This window comes from Petromyzon marinus, chromosome 25 (genome assembly GCF_048934315.1).
Source record: "Petromyzon marinus isolate PM22_M1 ecotype Great Lakes invasive population chromosome 25, UKy_Petmar_22M1.pri1.0, whole genome shotgun sequence".
NCBI classification, from domain to species: Eukaryota; Metazoa; Chordata; class Hyperoartia; order Petromyzontiformes; family Petromyzontidae; genus Petromyzon; species Petromyzon marinus.
Window position 1 is genome coordinate 1,502,813 of NC_133691.1, and position 17,348 is coordinate 1,520,160.

The 17,348-nt window shown below is 44.7% G+C and overlaps 1 protein-coding gene across 5 annotated transcripts; it reads right to left on the reverse strand.

The window, feature by feature from the left end:
• Positions 1-453: 453 nt before the first annotated feature.
• Positions 454-17,038, reverse strand: LOC116945996 (G1/S-specific cyclin-E1-like). 5 transcript variants are annotated; one of them, XM_032960748.2, is made up of 11 exons: positions 16,585-17,038; positions 13,513-13,625; positions 12,553-12,621; positions 10,144-10,313; positions 9,232-9,367; positions 7,898-8,044; positions 7,201-7,296; positions 6,858-6,992; positions 4,558-4,669; positions 3,460-3,617; positions 454-1,552 (listed from the first exon to the last, which is right to left on the reverse strand). In XM_032960748.2, the coding sequence occupies exons 1-11, from the start codon at positions 16,625-16,627 to the stop codon at positions 1,454-1,456; spliced, it is 1,278 nt and encodes a 425-aa protein (XP_032816639.1). In that variant the 5' UTR covers positions 16,628-17,038; the 3' UTR covers positions 454-1,453. The 5 variants fall into 5 exon arrangements, with proteins under 5 accessions (XP_032816639.1, XP_032816641.1, XP_032816640.1 ...); XM_032960750.2 differs by lacking the exon at positions 16,585-17,038 and adding an exon at positions 15,831-16,523; XM_032960749.2 differs by lacking the exon at positions 16,585-17,038 and adding an exon at positions 14,930-15,052.
• Between the last annotated feature and the right edge of the window lie 310 nt (positions 17,039-17,348).

Here is a 17,348-nt window from a genome sequence, read left to right on the forward strand (position 1 = left end):
CCAGGTGTTGTAAGCTGGGACTGAAAGGTCACCAGATGGCACGAGTTGAAACCATCTCTACAAACTGAGTGTCATCCCCCTCTGCGTGTTTCTCTGGGTACTTCAGTTTCCTCTCACATGCCACCGAGTAATGGAACTGGCCAAAACATCTCAAAGCATGATCGTCCAAAAATGGCCTTGAGACTTGAGGCTTTTGTGAATGGGAATTGTTAGATAAAGTACATTCATTGATTCATAATAAAAGGTGTTTTTTGGGTTAGATCGCATTATTTATAAATGTGTCGTAACCCTCCACCACCCGACACGGCCAAAGTAAAAAATGTCACGTTTACAAAGGACAAATATTTCACTGCTTTAGCCCACCGGTGTGTTGAAGAGTGAATCAACATCCTCAGCGCAACGGTCGAGTGGTGGACTGAAAAAAAATCGTAAATGAAGCACTTGAGTACGAAATTCTCTACCAAAACATTTTATTTTTCATATTCAAGCACATTTTCATAAATCTCACAAAACTGTTATATATTTCAGTTTCCACAGATGGCACACATCCACTGTCCAATGCCCAGGCTTAACCCAATATGCACCTCTCAACCCCATTTGCAAACGCCACATTTCTTACAAGCAGCACTACCTCCTTAAGAAAAACAAATACATGATTTTTGTTAAAGATTGACATGAAGCAATTTAAAACTATGTAACATTTACAGATTTAATAAAAAGCAAAGCACTCAAATAAACACATGGCAGTAATGCTCATCTTTAAAACAAAGTGACCATGATTTTGCACTTCATTCAGCACTTGTTAAAAATTCTAAAATAATGCAAATTCATTGTGCATATCGATTCATATTAACTTAATATTCAAGAGCCACGTATACATTACATTTACTTAAAATCATGAAATATCCCCAAACTGTTGAATATGCAGCAATTCCCCACATACAAGCCTGAAAGTCTTTTATAACCTTCAATGAAATAAAATACTGAACTTTAAAATAAAACTTGTCTTGGGTATGTTTAATTCAACAGATTATCAGTGCTTTCAACATGTGCTTCGACGAAATATGTACGTGTATACAAAGCTATTCTATTTTCCCTCTGATCATACAAAGAAAATGTATTGACAATCAAAATCAATGCTGGTACGTACATTTAATCTTGAAACATGTTATCACGGTATCTAGCGTGTTTAATTTTGACATCATACATATTGCGTTACATTTTTTCATTTCTTACAATATAGTTTAGTAGTTGAAAATAATCTATGATATCATGCACTGTGACGTGCATTGAAATAAACACGCACATCCACAATCACCCCAGAGGATTTTACTTTACCTTAGTGTGATACAAAAATAATACTGGTTGTTAGCTATGGACAAGGCTGCTGTGGGAGACCATTTTATTTTCCAGTTGTCCAAGACTTCCTCGAAGCTCACAATGGGAGGAGGCATCACTTCTTGTTGCTGTTGGGTGGAGTGAGAAGCATGCACAGTGGTGAAGCTTCCTGCGATGATCTGCTCAACTCGAGCTGCAGGGCTTGTGCTCTTTCCTACAGCACATAAGGTGTGAAAAGGACGGTACAATTTTATATTTGTATAAATGAATCACCGATAAAGAATGGAAACATTTTGCACTTGAATATTCTCTATAGTTACTGCAATATAGTAATATCATTGAAAGCCTACATACTTCTTCTTGGTTCTTTTGGTAAAGTCACGTAGAATGGAGATAAAAATAAAACAGAAAATAAAAATTATCACGTTTCGGCCACAACACAAGTAGCCTTCTTCAGGTGAAGAAACAGGACTGTTAAGAAGACAGTGCTAGAGTGAGCACTGTCAAGCAAGGGCCACGTCTTTTAAGCTGTGTGAACTGGCAAGTTATCCAACCCCAACTCCGGAGGTGATAAGAGGGGGTGGCGCCCCCCTATCATCACTTGGGCCCCCCCCCTCTCATTACCTCCGGAGTTGGGTAACATGCCAGTTCACAGAGCTTAAAAGACGCGGCCCTTGCTTGACAGTGCTCACTCTAGCGCTGTCTTCTTGACAGTCCTGTTTCTTCACCTGAAGAAGGCTACTTGTGTTGTGGCCAAAACGTCGTGAGAATTTTTATTTTATTTTCATCTCCATTCTACGTGACTTTACCGAAAGAACCAAGATGAATCCCTGCAGTCACGTAAGCTTTAAATCGAAGCCTATATACAATTTAGAGCAATAGATAAACTATTGCACGAAGGCCCCTTGTAAATTGGGGCTCTATAAAGACAAATGCACGATTATTTTGCAAGGTATACATAAAATCTATAGAATTGGGGTTATTACCAATAACCACATTGCAAAAACTGGTATAAAACCAGTAACCGGTTTACCGCACGCAGAAATGTGGAACAAACATAAACTTGCCCTGCGTTTGTCTTTGTTATCATATGTCTTTTTGTTATCATGTGCTACGAAGAGCCATTGGCCAAACGTTGCCCATTTCTGTACATATTTTCTTTAAAGTCCAGTGTTATTGACGAATGTGGAGCTGTTTGAGCGTTATGGTTAACAATTGACTTGCAGACTTCAGGTGAACTACTCTTATCCGCAGTAATGTAGGAGACCAAATTTACTCTTATTCATGGGTAACAAAAAAAATATTTGCCAATAGTTGCAGACAAGAGAATGAATTTGCCACACGACTTCGCTCATCAACCAAAACAAATCACAGATAAATCTTAGTAATGATGCGTTGTGCACACCAGGAAAGGGATCAGACAATAGCCATGGATAAACCACAGATATTTGCTGTCATTTAGCAGGCATTGACACTTATTCGTGAAAAATCATGGATAAGTGAAGGCGCATTTTAGTATCTGTGGGGGGTATCGGTCTTTGAAGAGCAGAAGGTGTTCGTGAACACTCGTACTGACAAACGTCTGGACATGTGTCTGTGCTTCAGTCTCTCTCCATCTCTGTATTTGTACTGTACCTTTCCCTGTCAATATCTCCATATGTATCTGTGTGTAAGGTACCGGCACCTCCATGTATACCATAGTAATGAACGAGTGAAAGGTATACATAGATTCAGAATCCGGCACGAGAATACATTTTGGTGCATTCATTGCTAACATTTCACAACAATGGTTGCTGGTTTTCAAGACGTGGAACTGGTGTAGTTAATGGTACCAACGGTTACTGGATTAGCAGTTGTCGTATAACAATCCAAAGAAAGCCCAAGTCGTAAGGTCTTCTTTTCAGAATCTTGTAATAGTAATAAGTTAGCAAAATTTTATTTGTGAGTGAAGATGGAATATTTCACACTGCTTGTGGCCCATGTGCCCAGCAGACTGAAGAGACAAAACTATAAAATCTAGATTGCCTGAGCAGACAGGCAACCTCCAAGATGTGACCTCGTAGTATCTAACCATTAGACAGAGGAAAACAAATTGAGACATGGGTGTATGCAGGGTCCCACCAGCAGCAGCATGCTGACTGAGTGCGTCTGGATGTTGTGTTGGTCCTCCTCTGGCACGTTCTTGAAACTCTTGAGCGTTGCCCGTGGAGACTCGCGCATCACCATGGCGAACGGCAGCGTCCACTGTATACACTCCTCCAGCTCGTCCCAACGCAGCCCTGGGTCATAAGCGCAATGCATTTACTCTACTGTGGGCATGCGATGGTGCACCAATTGCGATGCTCACACGGTATAATTGAGAGTGTAAGAAATTATGACTTTAATTTGTTTACAAGTAGTCTTTTGATGGCATCCCCATGCCATGTGGGTCATGGGGTTATTTCAGCACAAATCACCATGTTGGGCAGGGTGGGTTGCAGGTGAGAATCGTAGACATGGGAGTAAGAATCACAGAAAAACAAATGGATTCTTCCTCACCGACCTCTGCTGCCCACCACGTGCATTGCGATTTTGTCATACGCGGACACCCATCTAAGTACTATGTAGGATCTACTCCATTTAGCATTCCGGGTCTTTTAGCCAAAAGCTCAAATTTATATGTAATGAATTTACTTGCTTCTTGCAACTGTGAGAGGTGTTTGTCACCAGTGTAAAAAAATACTGGCAAATTTAAAGAACCCAAATGACAATTCATTGTGATGAATGGCAATCTGGCTGTATAGTACACTCATATACATCCATTAACATGTCACCGAGATTACACTTGCAAGCGCATTGGTGTTTACATTTAAACAATTTAACATTTGCTATTCAAATCTCTTTTTTAAAAACCCTCTTGAGGCACACATTTAAGATGCAGTGTGATCATTAATCAAAGGAGGCTGAAATAATAACATTATAGGCATAAGAATCCACTTGTAGCAGGAATAATTATTCACATGCCAAATAGGTTAACACACATAGCTTTCCCTAATTTCCATACCCTCTCCACGCCAAAAATAAACAATCATATCCAAGTCATGGATAGAGCTTTCTCAAAAAGGTATTTGGCAGCATAACCAAGTCTACCACTCAGAAATATGGTAAGAAATCACAGGAATTTTACTGACACTATTCAAATATAAAGTTTCAAATATGCAGTGTGATGCTATCACATACCCGAAACTTTCTGCACTAGCTCCTGGCATGAGAAATGAAAGAGCACGGATGCAGCCAGGACACTATAGGAGAACTCCAGGCAACCCACATCCAGTATGCACAGGTCCAGCAGCTGGGATAAACACAAACCACAATGTAATTTAATTTCATTGACATTGTGCTCCAGATAAGCAACGAAATGGGAAATCAATGCATAACCTAATTTAAATTCCAATAAGATGTAATACATAATAAAACACAAAGCAATGTTGATGCACAGCTTGAGCATGTAGTGAGGGAAAAAAGTATTTGATCCCCTGCTGATTTTGTACATTTGCCCACTGACAAAGAAATGATCAGTCTATAATTTTAATGGTAGGTTTATTTGAACAGAGAGACAGAATAACAACAAAATCCAGAAAAACGCATGTCAAAAATGTTATAAATTGATATGCATTTTAATGAGGGAAATAAGTATTTGACCCCCTCTCAATCAGAAAGATTTCTGGCTCCCAGGTGTATTTTATACAGGTAACGAGCTGAGATTAGGAGCACACTCTTAAAGGGAGTGCTCCTAATCTCAGGTTGTTACATGTATAAAAGACACCTGTCCACAGAAGAAATCAATCAATCAGGTTCCAAACTCTCCACCATGGCCAAGACCAAAGAGCTCTCCAAAGATGTCAGGGACAAGATTGTAGACGTCCACAAGGCTGGAATGGGCTACAAGACCATTGCCAAGCAGCTTGGTGAGAAGGTGACAACAGTTGGTGCGATTATTCGCAAATGGAATAAACACAAAAGAACTGTTAATCTCCCTCGGCCTGGGGCTTCATGCAAGATCTCACCTCGTGCAGTTGCAATGATCATGAGAACGGCGAGTAATCATTCCAGAACTACACGGGAGGATCTTGTCAATGATCTCAAGGCAGCTGGAACCATAGTCACCAAGAAAACAATTGGTAACACACTACGCCGTGAAGGACTGAAATCCTGCAGCGCCCGCAAGGTCCCCCTGCTCAAGAAAGCACATATACATGCCCGTCTGAAGTTTGCCAATGAACATCTGAATGATTCAGAGGACAACTGGGTGAAAGTGTTGTGGTCAGATGAGACCAAAATGAAGCTTTTTGGCATCAACTCAACTCGCCGTGTTTGGAGGAATGCTGCCTATGACCCCAAGAACACCATCCCCACCATCAAACATGGAGGTGGAAACATTATGCTTTGGGGGTGTTTTTCTGCTAAGGGGACAGGACAAATTCACCACATCAAAGGGACGATGGACGGGGCCATGTACCGTCAAATCTTGGGTGAAGAGCCTCCTTCCCTCAGCCAGGGCATTGAACATGGGTCGTGGATGGGTATTCCAGCAAGACAATGACCCAAAATACACGGCCAAGGCAACAAAGGAGTGGCTCAAGAAGAAGCACATTAAGGTCCTGGAGTGGCCTAGCCAGTCTCCAGACCTTAATCCCATAGAAAATCTGTGGAGGGAGCTGAAGGTTCGAGTTGCCAAATGTCAGCCTCGAAACCTTAATGACTTGGAGAAGATCTGCAAAGAGGAGTGGGACAAAATCCCTCCTGAGATGTGTGCAAACCTGGTGGTCAACTACAAGAAACGTCTGACCTCTGATTGCCAACAAGGGTTTTGCCACCAAGTACTAAGTCATGTTTTGCAGAGGGGTCAAATACTTATTTCCCTCATTAAAATCCAAATCAATTTATAACATTTTTGACATGCGTTTTTCTGGATTTTGTTGTTATTCTGTCTCTCACTGTTCAAATAAACCTACCATTACAATTATAGACTGATCATTTCTTTGTCAGTGGGCAAACGTACAAAATCAGCAGGGGATCAAATACTTTTTTCCCCTCACTGTATGAGAAAGACTAGGTACTGTCTTTAGCGTAAGACCAGTGCTTTAAATTCAAAGCAACCATTCAATTAAAATGTAAGGTTCCAGTTAATGCATACTGCAGACCATTAAAGACTGTACACTACTTATGAAAATGACTCATGACTTTAAAGCATAATTGCCTTCTTAAAATACATCTTAAAGTTTACAAATGTAAGCTAAACTACTCCAAAACCTTATCTGGAACGTTGGGTACATATGCATTAAAAACCATCTGTGTCAAGTTTCTCAAATACAGCCGACATCCCTTGAGCAGGCATTTACACGAGATGGCATGTATGCTGAACTTCTTTCACACCGCGCGTAGCCAACCATGCCAATCGAGCCAACCATGCCAATCGGAGGTGCGGAAAAATTAGGTGTGGGCATTGACATGCAAACGCAGGCAGCTTCAGTTCAGACCTGGGCTTTCTGTACAAAATCTTCCCGTGAGAACTGTGGTTCGAGGAGGTGTTGGTCATCAGCGATTGTGGCCACTTGCATGTAGAAGTTGAGCCAGAAATTTAAAGTAATGGGACACAAATTCCACTGCAATGCCTGCGGATATAAAGAGCAAAACATTTCAGGCAATACATTCATTTGTATCGTAACCACACAAGTTTAGCATGATTGACCCTGGTTATTACTTGGATGAGAGACTGCCTGGGAAACCAGGTGTAGAGCACAGGGTTGCTAAGAGATGGCAGTACTGCAGTGGATTTTGAATCCATCCCTGCTGAGCTCTCATCCCCTCTTCATCAGTTACCTTCAGCAGGTGAAGCTCCATAAGGATAATTTCATCTTCGCTGCAGGCGCCGTCTGTTATATAGGAAAATTCCACCAACTTGGGTGGATACATTTCCTAAAGGGAAACATGTGTGTGAGGATATAGAACACTGCATTTACATAAATGGTATGAATACAGGGCTATCCATTTATTGAGATATCACACGGATTTCTAATAATTCCCTTCTTAATAGTTGATTTAATAATCTGAAAGCAATGGCTCCACATCTTACTAAGGAGTGTTAAAATATGGTCTAAGCATATTTATATTGGCGGGAGACAGAGGCTGTGAAATAAAACGTTTATATAATGTGGTCATTATTTAAGAGCGGTATGTATAAGTGGATCACCTTCTATTACACATTTCTGTACAACATGTCCTTGCTTAATGCATGTTCACACGACACGTTTTTGCTATAATACTGCTCTTCTACAAGAGAACACTTTTCGCACAACGCGAAAATGCGCCCGTTTAAACGTGGTTTCTGAACTGTCGACGACTAACTACTTTCTGGAGCTGTGCGGCTGAGCGGTATCAGAATTCGGGGTATACTCATGGAACGATACAGTAGACTGTGTACCCTCATCTCAGTTGTCCTGCTATCTTACTTAGCTGATATAAAATGTGAATCGTATGCTTCTTGACCAACCAAATAAAAATCAACATGAATAGCTACCTCAGCCTTGGCCGCGATGAACAGAGCAGTTATGCCGATGAGCTGAAGCCGAGACTTTCCGACATCGTTCTGGGTGGACATGTAACGGTCGATGAAGTCCTGTGCCAGGTAGAAGGTCTCCCTGTGCATCTTGTACTCCTCGCACACCTACACCAACACAAGATCCGTTTAACGGCACTCCATATATATACACACGGGCATTACGCCCAGGACGCACGAGTTTCTGAAAACTAAAATATAAATCGAAAGTACTTAAATCGAAGCAAAGAGATTGGATTGGTGGATCATAACGTGGTACAGTTCACCTAAGAGGATCCTCAGTTACCCATTGCGTACCTATACTGTACAACCGGTGTGAAAAGTAGGTGTATATTATTATATTAAAATATATATTACCTTGTCAATTATACGATGTATTATTGTTGTCTCGCATGTGAAAATACAGTACGTGGGAGAATAAACTATTAATAGAGAACATGAAAGAGACTACAGTATAGCCAGTCAGAGACAAACGCATGGGCACCCTCTGGCACCTGAATGTTCACCAGGCAAAGTAAAAAAAAATAGGGCTTAATGGTTAAGATCGTAAATCCAAAGTACGTTATGGCAAGGTACACAGTATGTTAAAAACGGGATTGGGTAGCAATAAGTTGAGTACGTTGTAGCGAAAGTACGTAATGCGGGAGGGCGCCTTACACTAAAGAGGGCAAAATACGATTTTTCAAATGCTTTTGGTGGGCCACGCACCATTTAACACTAAACTTATCACACTAGGAATTTAAGCAGTGTCTGTGTGCTCAGAAGTACTTGCAAGACAGCAGGTGACCCAAGCATGCTAAAATTAGAAACAAGTGTCGCCAGATCGAAAATATTACTCTAGAAACCATTTAGTGGGGCCGAAATGTTTGCAGTGATGGATAAGTATAATTTATAGGGGGTTCAAATGGGTGAGCTCATCTGCATGCAAACCCTATAAAATAAAGTGTGGGGCTGAATACAGCACGTGGGATGAAAGTTTCCCTCGCCTGATATAGACAAACTATACCTTGTGAGAAGTGGGCAACTGCAACTAACACTGAGGTTCTAGGGCAAGAGGATGACCACGATCCAACTGGATGTCAAACATTCAACGTTTGATGGGATGGCAACTTGGTCAGTTGAAAGATGCAGTTTACGGGACAGTAGTTGAAAAGGCATTGCAAAGAGATATTGATTAACAGTCATGACCCAACCGCCCAAAAGGCTAAGCGACCAAAATAACAAGTACTAATAACCGACCTATTGCTCTAGTGCTCTGGTGAATGCATTAAGGAGACAGCTTGCAGTACCCTCACCTCAGTCAGCCAATCCAGGAGGATGGCTCGCATCTTTGGTTCCAGCGACAGATGGTGTTTGAAAAAATCTCTGTCCCGTACGTACAGTTGTTCTCTCTCCAGGAGGCTCGACCAAATCTCCCCACCATTGACCATGCTGAGAAAATGCAAAAAGATGCTAACACCAATTTTGCTACTCCAATTTTCTATAACTCCCATACCCCAACCATCTGTTCTGTCGATTCCGTGCCCTGCTTCAAGTAAAATTGTTTTAATTGGGATGTGATACATCTCAAATAGCAATACAGAAGTGATATAAATCCAGGTTCGATAGTATTATATATTAATTAAAGTCACTATCTATAAATGCTTGCCCTTATCTTAAGAGTAGCCTGTGAGCAGCAGGTTTTATAGGTCAGGACAGCTGCATAATATTAATGCCATTTATTTACCCAGGAAAGTCTCACCTGGGAATCAAGACTCCTTTTCAGTGGCAAATCCATTATTATTGTTTTAAATGCAGATGAAAAGCAGAGTACATGGGGAAAGACCCATGCATGCAAGGGGCTAACACACCAAGGTCCATATGGGTTCACAACCTATTTACTGTGCTGTCATTTCATGCCATTCACAGCTCAATTCCGCACGATTCACAAACCTTTGCCTACACAAAGTTCTGGGATTATGGCCGTGGTGCCAACGTGGCTGATATAACTGTTACAATGCGCCAATGTTTTCTCCTACAGTTACAGCATCCACATTGGGGTACAGGTTTCTATATTTAGAACCTTCACCACTTATCTCTCATTAGATAGTGCACATGGTTTGGCAACTGCTCAGCAATGAAGATGGACTACTGGCAATTTAAGCAACATTGACATACATATACGGTCTACGCAAGGGGTTGCAGACATTTGGAGTGAGGAGCTCTACCTGAGGATGAGCTGCGGACACGGCCTGCTGGAGGTTAGGAAGAGGTTTGCGAGGCGGCACTGGTCAAAGCGCGTGCCGGCCGGAGGAGTACAGTCCTCATTCTCTTTTTGTGGCGTCAGCACAAGACGGCAGGCTCCAGGGTTGGCCGAGACTGCACCATCCCAGCATGACTGAGAGCAGCACAGAGAGGCATGTATGAAAAACAAAAAACACAGCCATGGGGTACAGTGGAGATTTTTGAATTTGTGCCGTTTAACTCTTAGTATAACCCAAAAGCAGATCAGAGGGCTACAGACATGTTGTTGAAGTCTTCTCTAATTTACAGATAAATAACTCAACTCCGCTATAAACAGCCACTTAAATTTAGACTAATTTATTCGCAAAATGTCCGCATAGCTAGCGGAGACCAATCCAGCGTATGCATTCCGTGTTGGCAAGGCGAGTACAGCAGCCCACAGCCGTTTGTTTACCGTGCTCCTGGACTGCGTGCTCACGTATTTCATATTATGGGGAGGACAGCCTCGATGTGGCACTAATGGGTGGGAGAGGCAGCCCCAATTAATTGCAGATGCTGAAGACAGGCATCTGCAAGCAGTGGTTCTTAAAATGGTGCAATTGATGTTTTATTACTTTAAAATCATAATTTTAAAGTAATAAAACATTAAAGTTGTTCAAGAATGGAAAATTTAGGGGCTGAAACATAACTCAGATTTTAACATGGGAGTCAATGAGAAAACGACAATCGTTTCACGAGTTTTCGCTTACCGATACGTTTTCACCGAACGTATCTCGCTCGTTGAGACACGCCTGTATTCACAAATGGATTCTTCCTATTTTCCACACTTTTGCAGATAAAGGAGGAATGACCCAGAATTTGTGGCAATGTCATCCTATTCACGTGGCGGGGAAGTGGTTAGCGTACTCAGCTATTAAGCTGGTAAGACAAGCTAGATGACTGGTCTCGGAAAAACATAATCAAAGAATGACATCTGAACTGGTCCTGGTACCGCATGCAAAGCAACCCAGTGAACGGCGTGAAGAATGAAAAAACAATGACTGGCATGGCCATCAATTATGAGACTGACAAAGTGATGTGAATTAAAATAAGATTTTAAGTGGTATCCCACAAGATATTAATTAATTATATTTGCATTATTCCATTGGAACATCCTTTGCCAGTAGCAAAATATAATTGGGTTTTTACCCTTTTATATGGCAACAAAACTGACAATACCTGCGGTCGGAATGTAAACATAAAACATAACTCTGATAACGTATGCACTGTCCTTGAAATTGATTGGTCCACACCCGAGACAGCTTTCCTTAGAGCCTCGTCTCGCATGGTGTTGTGGTCAATGCCAAAATACCAAACATGACTCCTTGTAAAAAAGGTGTCAGTTTTGTTGCCAGATAAAAAAGCAATTATTATATTTGCATTGTTGCAAGATAGTGATAATAAATCAATCCTATTATCCATGGAGAACTGTGCGAATATCTCGAATTATTTTTACACATCGGCACGGAGAAAAGACTATCCACTATCAGTGTCCCCCCATGTCGAAGGCGATAATCGGAGTTTCACTGCAGCATAATTGCGTTTAAAAAACAATGAGTTAGTCATACGAAAGTCTAATTGCTTAAACAGGAGGCCCAACTGCAAGCCACTGCGCACACCTGTTCTGTTTCATTGTGATGTTAGTAGGGCAAACACATGTCGGCACACATGCCTACAGGGCAGTCCAGTCCATTATTCATTAGTCAGGCTCTCAACCCCCCCCCTCCTCTCAAGTTGTTAAGCACTGTATAGTTGTGAAACAAAAATAGGGTCCCATCCATTATTTTAACACCAACGGCACATGGAATATTACCGCAATGTACTGTGGTAGTTTCCTTTGAAATCATAACGATCAATTATCAAGAGGTGCAGCAAAATAAGTAAAGCTTTCTGTAGTTGTAGAATCAGCAGTCATTTAATATAATAAATTAATCATATTAAAACTGTCCAGGAAACAGGACGGGTGCTTTTACTTCAGTGGAATTATCCAAGGCTTCCTCAAAACTTCAGACAAAAACGTTAGCATCGCTTTATGTGTTTAAGTTATTTTGCACCGTACACAGCCAACCATGCTAATCGGACATATATAAAAACGTATAATAATGTCCCCAGTACTACAGTACTTTTAAGACATACCCTGCCTTCACGAACCTGCACTGACCATTGTGAAGTATGGTCATATAACCCCCATGGTACATGGACATTGACAACAGTTTATATGCATGCAAAAATACAGTAAACATCATTGGCTGTATTTGACATTAATTTGCTTTGGGAAAGACAAACCAAATCGTGAACCAATATGCAACTCCAGAAAGAATGAGAACAAGACACCAAACACCATGCATCTTCACCTGGATTTCCAAGGACTTCACTTCACCATGGTCCTGTTGAGTGTGCTGTGTCCTGTGATTTGGTGGGGTCTGCAAAATATCCCATGTGGTCACATTACATACTCCAACACATGGGATGCTGTCGTGGTGTAATGGTTTGCACATTGGGACTTACAATCCAGGTCTCCGGTGTTATTTGATCTCACGGTGCAGCAGTTGAAACCATGGGCAAGTTATTTTTTATATCTCACCCAGCAGTATAAATGGGTCGGTCGATCGGCAGGTCGCACATGGTGCGGGCAAGTGTGGGCAACCCCCACTTGTTTCAAAGAATCCACCAGCATGCAAATGGAGGCCAACATACTCTAGAGCACCCACTAAGGTGGAGGCCCTTACACCAGCAGTGGTGTGGGAAAGATATTGCATATGACTGCACATTTATCTTTTTAGAGAACATAAGCTAATAACAGTACTGTACACCTTTATCTACAGCCCTTTGTCAATCCACAGCAAGATGAGGGCGTCTCCACACCATGCGGGTAGCTTGGGTTATTTGACCACATGTACTGGCAACCAAAGTTGATGAAGGCTGGAGTATATACGTATAACAATAGAGTACTGTCCCCAAAAAAATGCCAGTATACTACATAGCTCAGCTTTAAGAGCAGTAGGTTCCCAATTGTGATATCACAAGTTCTAATAAAAAAGGCAAGCTCACTCAATATGATCACCATCCCTTGGTAGCCGATAAAATGAAAGTTCCCGAGGTGCATGGTGATATGGCTCAAAAATCGTAATTCTCGTTTGGCGAGACCGATTACAGCCAGAGTAAAATGTAATTGGTCAGTCTGGTTGAGACTGAAGCTCGGTATGGCATACACACACACAAACTCTTGGTCATATTACAAAGTTTTACAAATAATCATTGATATAAATATTGGAAGGAAATGGCGAGTAGTGTTACATTTCAGCGCCACTCACTTTCCTCCTCCTCGCACGCAAAATGAAGGGCCCATTCTCTTCGGTCTTCTGTCTCTTAGCTTTCATCGGATCTTCACCGACTTGCAAGCAGACGTGCATACTCAGATTGTTGCCTGTACATTAAAAGATGCACACACAAAAATATCACCCCAATTGTTATGACGGTTCTGTATCGCTATATTATTATACGCCCAGTAAAACTCGCTCCCGTGTCTCTCTCTCCCCTTCCTCATCCTAGTTCGGAAAATGTCGCCCCACTTTTTTTTCATCCACTCCGAGCGAATTCTCGAGCAACCCCGCCTGTCGCGCACACACACACAGACACCATTCGCGAGCACGACCCCCTCATCAGTACCTGGGTAAATTACACATCCGTGAGGGGGTATGTATATCTACAGAGTTCTGATGATATTTTAATGCGCACACAGCGTCCACCGTCTGTAAGGCCACAGCGCTCCACACGTCACCAGGCCGCCCGCCCGCCCGCCCGCCCGCGCTCCCACACAAGTCGACAACTTCACTTTAAAATAACATCTACAAATGCCACAAAACTACAACGGGGGCAGACAAAGTCCCGACGCTGCTACAGATCGTCACTTGTTCGGTATATTTGTGGATGTAAAATTAAGTTGACGTATTACGAGCCGCGGGACCGGCCTTAGCGCCTGGTAATTTTTTGGCGCAATAACTTCGCTCCAGAGTAATTGGCGCGACTGCGAACGCCGCCGATACCGTCCCCGTCTCCCTCCAAAACAACAACATTTAGTGGCACCGTTGACAACGACGACGATATATCGCGGGGATAAGTAACGTTCGTAAACTTAGCACAAAGCAGGCGCAGACATCTCGTCAAAAGGCTTTACCCGCCAACGTGAAGGCAGACGGCCGTGGTTCGATACAAGGCACACGCGGCCCTGAGACAGGGCGCGGGTAATCGACGTGAAATTAAACGACTAAATTAGCCAAATAACCGATTACATACTGAGCAGACGAGTGAATTACTTATTAAGCTAAGGAATGAAGCCAACCGCTTCTTCGCCAAGATTAAGCGTCGCCGCTTGTTGCGACACCAACAGCTGTCACGGGCTTCTTAGGCAACGCTTTACCGGTGGCAGCTGCTAAACACAGCACGCTCTGAACGGACGCTGTTGTTTAAATCCATCACAACCCTTGCATTTATAATACAAGTTAAGTATCGCTCAACGTAGATGTGACTTTGCTTTCACAAAATCCAACGACGATCCCCCCCCACCACTTGCTTCAACACACACTCCGGCCATTGTTAACCCAGCAACAGCGGCGGAGGCAACAGCAGCAAGAGCGTTAATTACCCACCATTAATAACAACTACCACAGAAAAAAACACACATCTGCGACGAAGTAATCGCTGTTGAGCAGATAATGCGACTTGACCTACGCGCACGTGAAGGCGAGCGCGAGAGACGAGCCCGCGGTATTGCGGCAGCGGCGGCGGCGGCGACCTCCCGCCAAACTTCACTTCCCGCGTTTAAATCCCAGGGACCCGGCCCGTGACGTCACCACACTTGGGGGTGGGGAACCTCCCCCCCTCCCCACTCTCACCCCCTCCCCTCCCCCCACTAAGAAACGCACGCTACAAACAATTGCGTGGGGGGGGGGTTTCTAGCACCGCGCGCGTCAATCGTCTGCATCAATTTTCGCCGTGAATTAGCAAGAAGCGGATGTTGTTTTTGTTGTTGTATCTTTTTTTTTGGAGGGGGTAAGGGTTTTAAGTTGTGGCGCACCAGGAAGGAGGGGTTTGGGTGGGTGGGGGGCGGTGCTGGGCCCCAGCTGTGGCTGGATGCGGAAGTGCGCGGGCCACGTGGCTCGCGCGCCACGTGGCCCGCGAGCGTAAACACCGCGACCCGGACGCCGGCTCCGGGGCGCGGGTTCGCAGCGCGCCGCGCGGAGCGAACTCGCCACGCACGCGGTTCGATTCCCGACACCGGTGACGAGTAGCCGTACCGGTCGCGGGCCTTCTCTCGTCCGACTCAGCGGTGTGTTGTCAACGTCGCCACTGCGGAGGCACAGGCGGACGGGCGTGGTGCAGGCCACCCCCGTGCGCCATGCCGGGTCACCCACACTCCCACCTCGTGTGCCGTGCCGGTCACCTACACTCCCACCCCGTGTGCCGTGCCGGTCACCCACACTCCCACCTCGTGTGCCGTACCGGCCTGCATAGGTGCTACTCGCTAACAGCGCTTTCCCCAACAGTCTGTTAAGGCAATACGGGGGATCTTTGTCTTTGGGGCGACTGTGAACCCGGTTTTAATTGCCCTTCGTGGAGGAGTTTGAAGTACCTCGGGGTCTCTTTCGCGAGTGGTGGGGAGTGGGAGATCGGCCGGCGGATCCGTGCGGCGTCCTCGGTGGTGCGGGCGCTGCACCGTTCCGTGGTGGTGAAGCGGGAGCTGAGTTCTCGCACAAAGCTCGCGGTTTGCAGGTCAATCTACGTTCCCACCCTCACCTATGGTCATGAGCTTTGGTTAACGACCCCAAGGATGAGCTCGCGGGCGCAAGGGGCCGACATGAGGTTTCTCCGCAGGGTTGCCGGGCCTCACTCTCCGTGATCGAGCTCGGTAGTGCGGTAGTCTCCGAGTCGAGCCGCTGCTCCCTCCGGATCGAGAGGAGCCCGTCGAGGTGATTCGGGCACCTGGAACGGAACCCCCACGGCAGACTCCCCCTGGGACTCTACCGGGCAGCACACGTCCCACTTGGACCGGCCCAGGCGACTACTGCTGGCGGGACGATGTCGCTCAGCTGGCCTGGGAACGCCTGAGAATTCCCCAGAAGGAGCTAGAGTCTCTGTACAGCAGTGTATATTGTTACAGTAGTGTATAGTGGTGTCGTGTATAATGTAGTGGTGCTGGAGTCTGTCGCCAGGGAAAGGGAGGTCTGCACCGCCACTACCCAACACGCTGTTGCCCTCACCAGGGCAAGCGGACTGAGAAACGAAGTCCCAAATATGTATGACGGACGAGAAACAACCACCTCCCCCCCATGACCCCCCCTCCCCATCATCTAGAATAATGTATAATTTTACACGGGAATTCTTACACAAAAATGCAGATGCAAAATTGACTGACGCGATGTGCATCATAACCGGAACACTGACACCAACACGAATCCTCTGCCTGGATCCCTGCCCTGGCGAAATCTGTCATTAAATATGTAAAGGAGTTCCCGACGACTCACTCGGAGGCTAAGGTAAGGTAAGGGCTTCCGCCAAGGTTTTATTACAAATCTTTAACAATACACAGGGGTGAACAACTCCCCAGGGGTTAGGGGTCCCGGGCTAGGTCCCGACACAGCCGGCTGCCCTGTGCTGTCTCCTCTGCCCCGGCCGTGGGATCAACCAACACGGCCGACCGAGGAGCACAGCCACGTCTAGCCTGGCACTGTGTTCTCCCCTATCCCTACCCTCTTGCCCCTGGCTCCCCGTTCCACCCTTCTCAGACCCTACTCTCCAGCTACGACCCCGCTTACGTCACGGGGTCCCCTTTTTATCCTTGAGGAGCCGTGACGTCACTCTGCTGCCCCAAGCGCCTGACGTCACGTCATCGCCCTGGACAGCACAAGTGACGCCACTTCCCCCTTCTACTCCTCTGCAAATATGCGCAGAGACGTGATCACACAATGCGAGGGAGTGTTTTTTTAAAGTGTTTTAGCCAACGAGAACCACATACCCATCATCGACCAAGACGTCAACAGTGGACCTCGCCTCTGGGATCGCGCTATGGAACAACCTACAATCTCGGGAATAACTGTGGCGAACTAGCGCGGGACATCCGGAAAAAAGGGCTCATTCGATATCCAAGCAC

What these genes read in the sequence shown, in the direction of transcription:
- LOC116945996 (XM_032960748.2), bottom strand. Translation starts at nt 16,627, where the DNA reads ATGATGCACATCGCGTCAGTCAATTTTGCATCTGCATTTTTGT. An exon ending in TCCTGGATTGGCTGACTGAG is followed by an intron (nt 8,045 to 9,231) that starts GTGAGGGTACTG and finishes GTGTTGGTGTAG; the next exon opens with GTGTGCGAGGAGTACAAGAT. An exon ending in CAGTCAGCATGCTGCTGCTG is followed by an intron (nt 1,553 to 3,459) that starts GTGGGACCCTGC and finishes TATGTGCTGTAG; the next exon opens with GAAAGAGCACAAGCCCTGCA.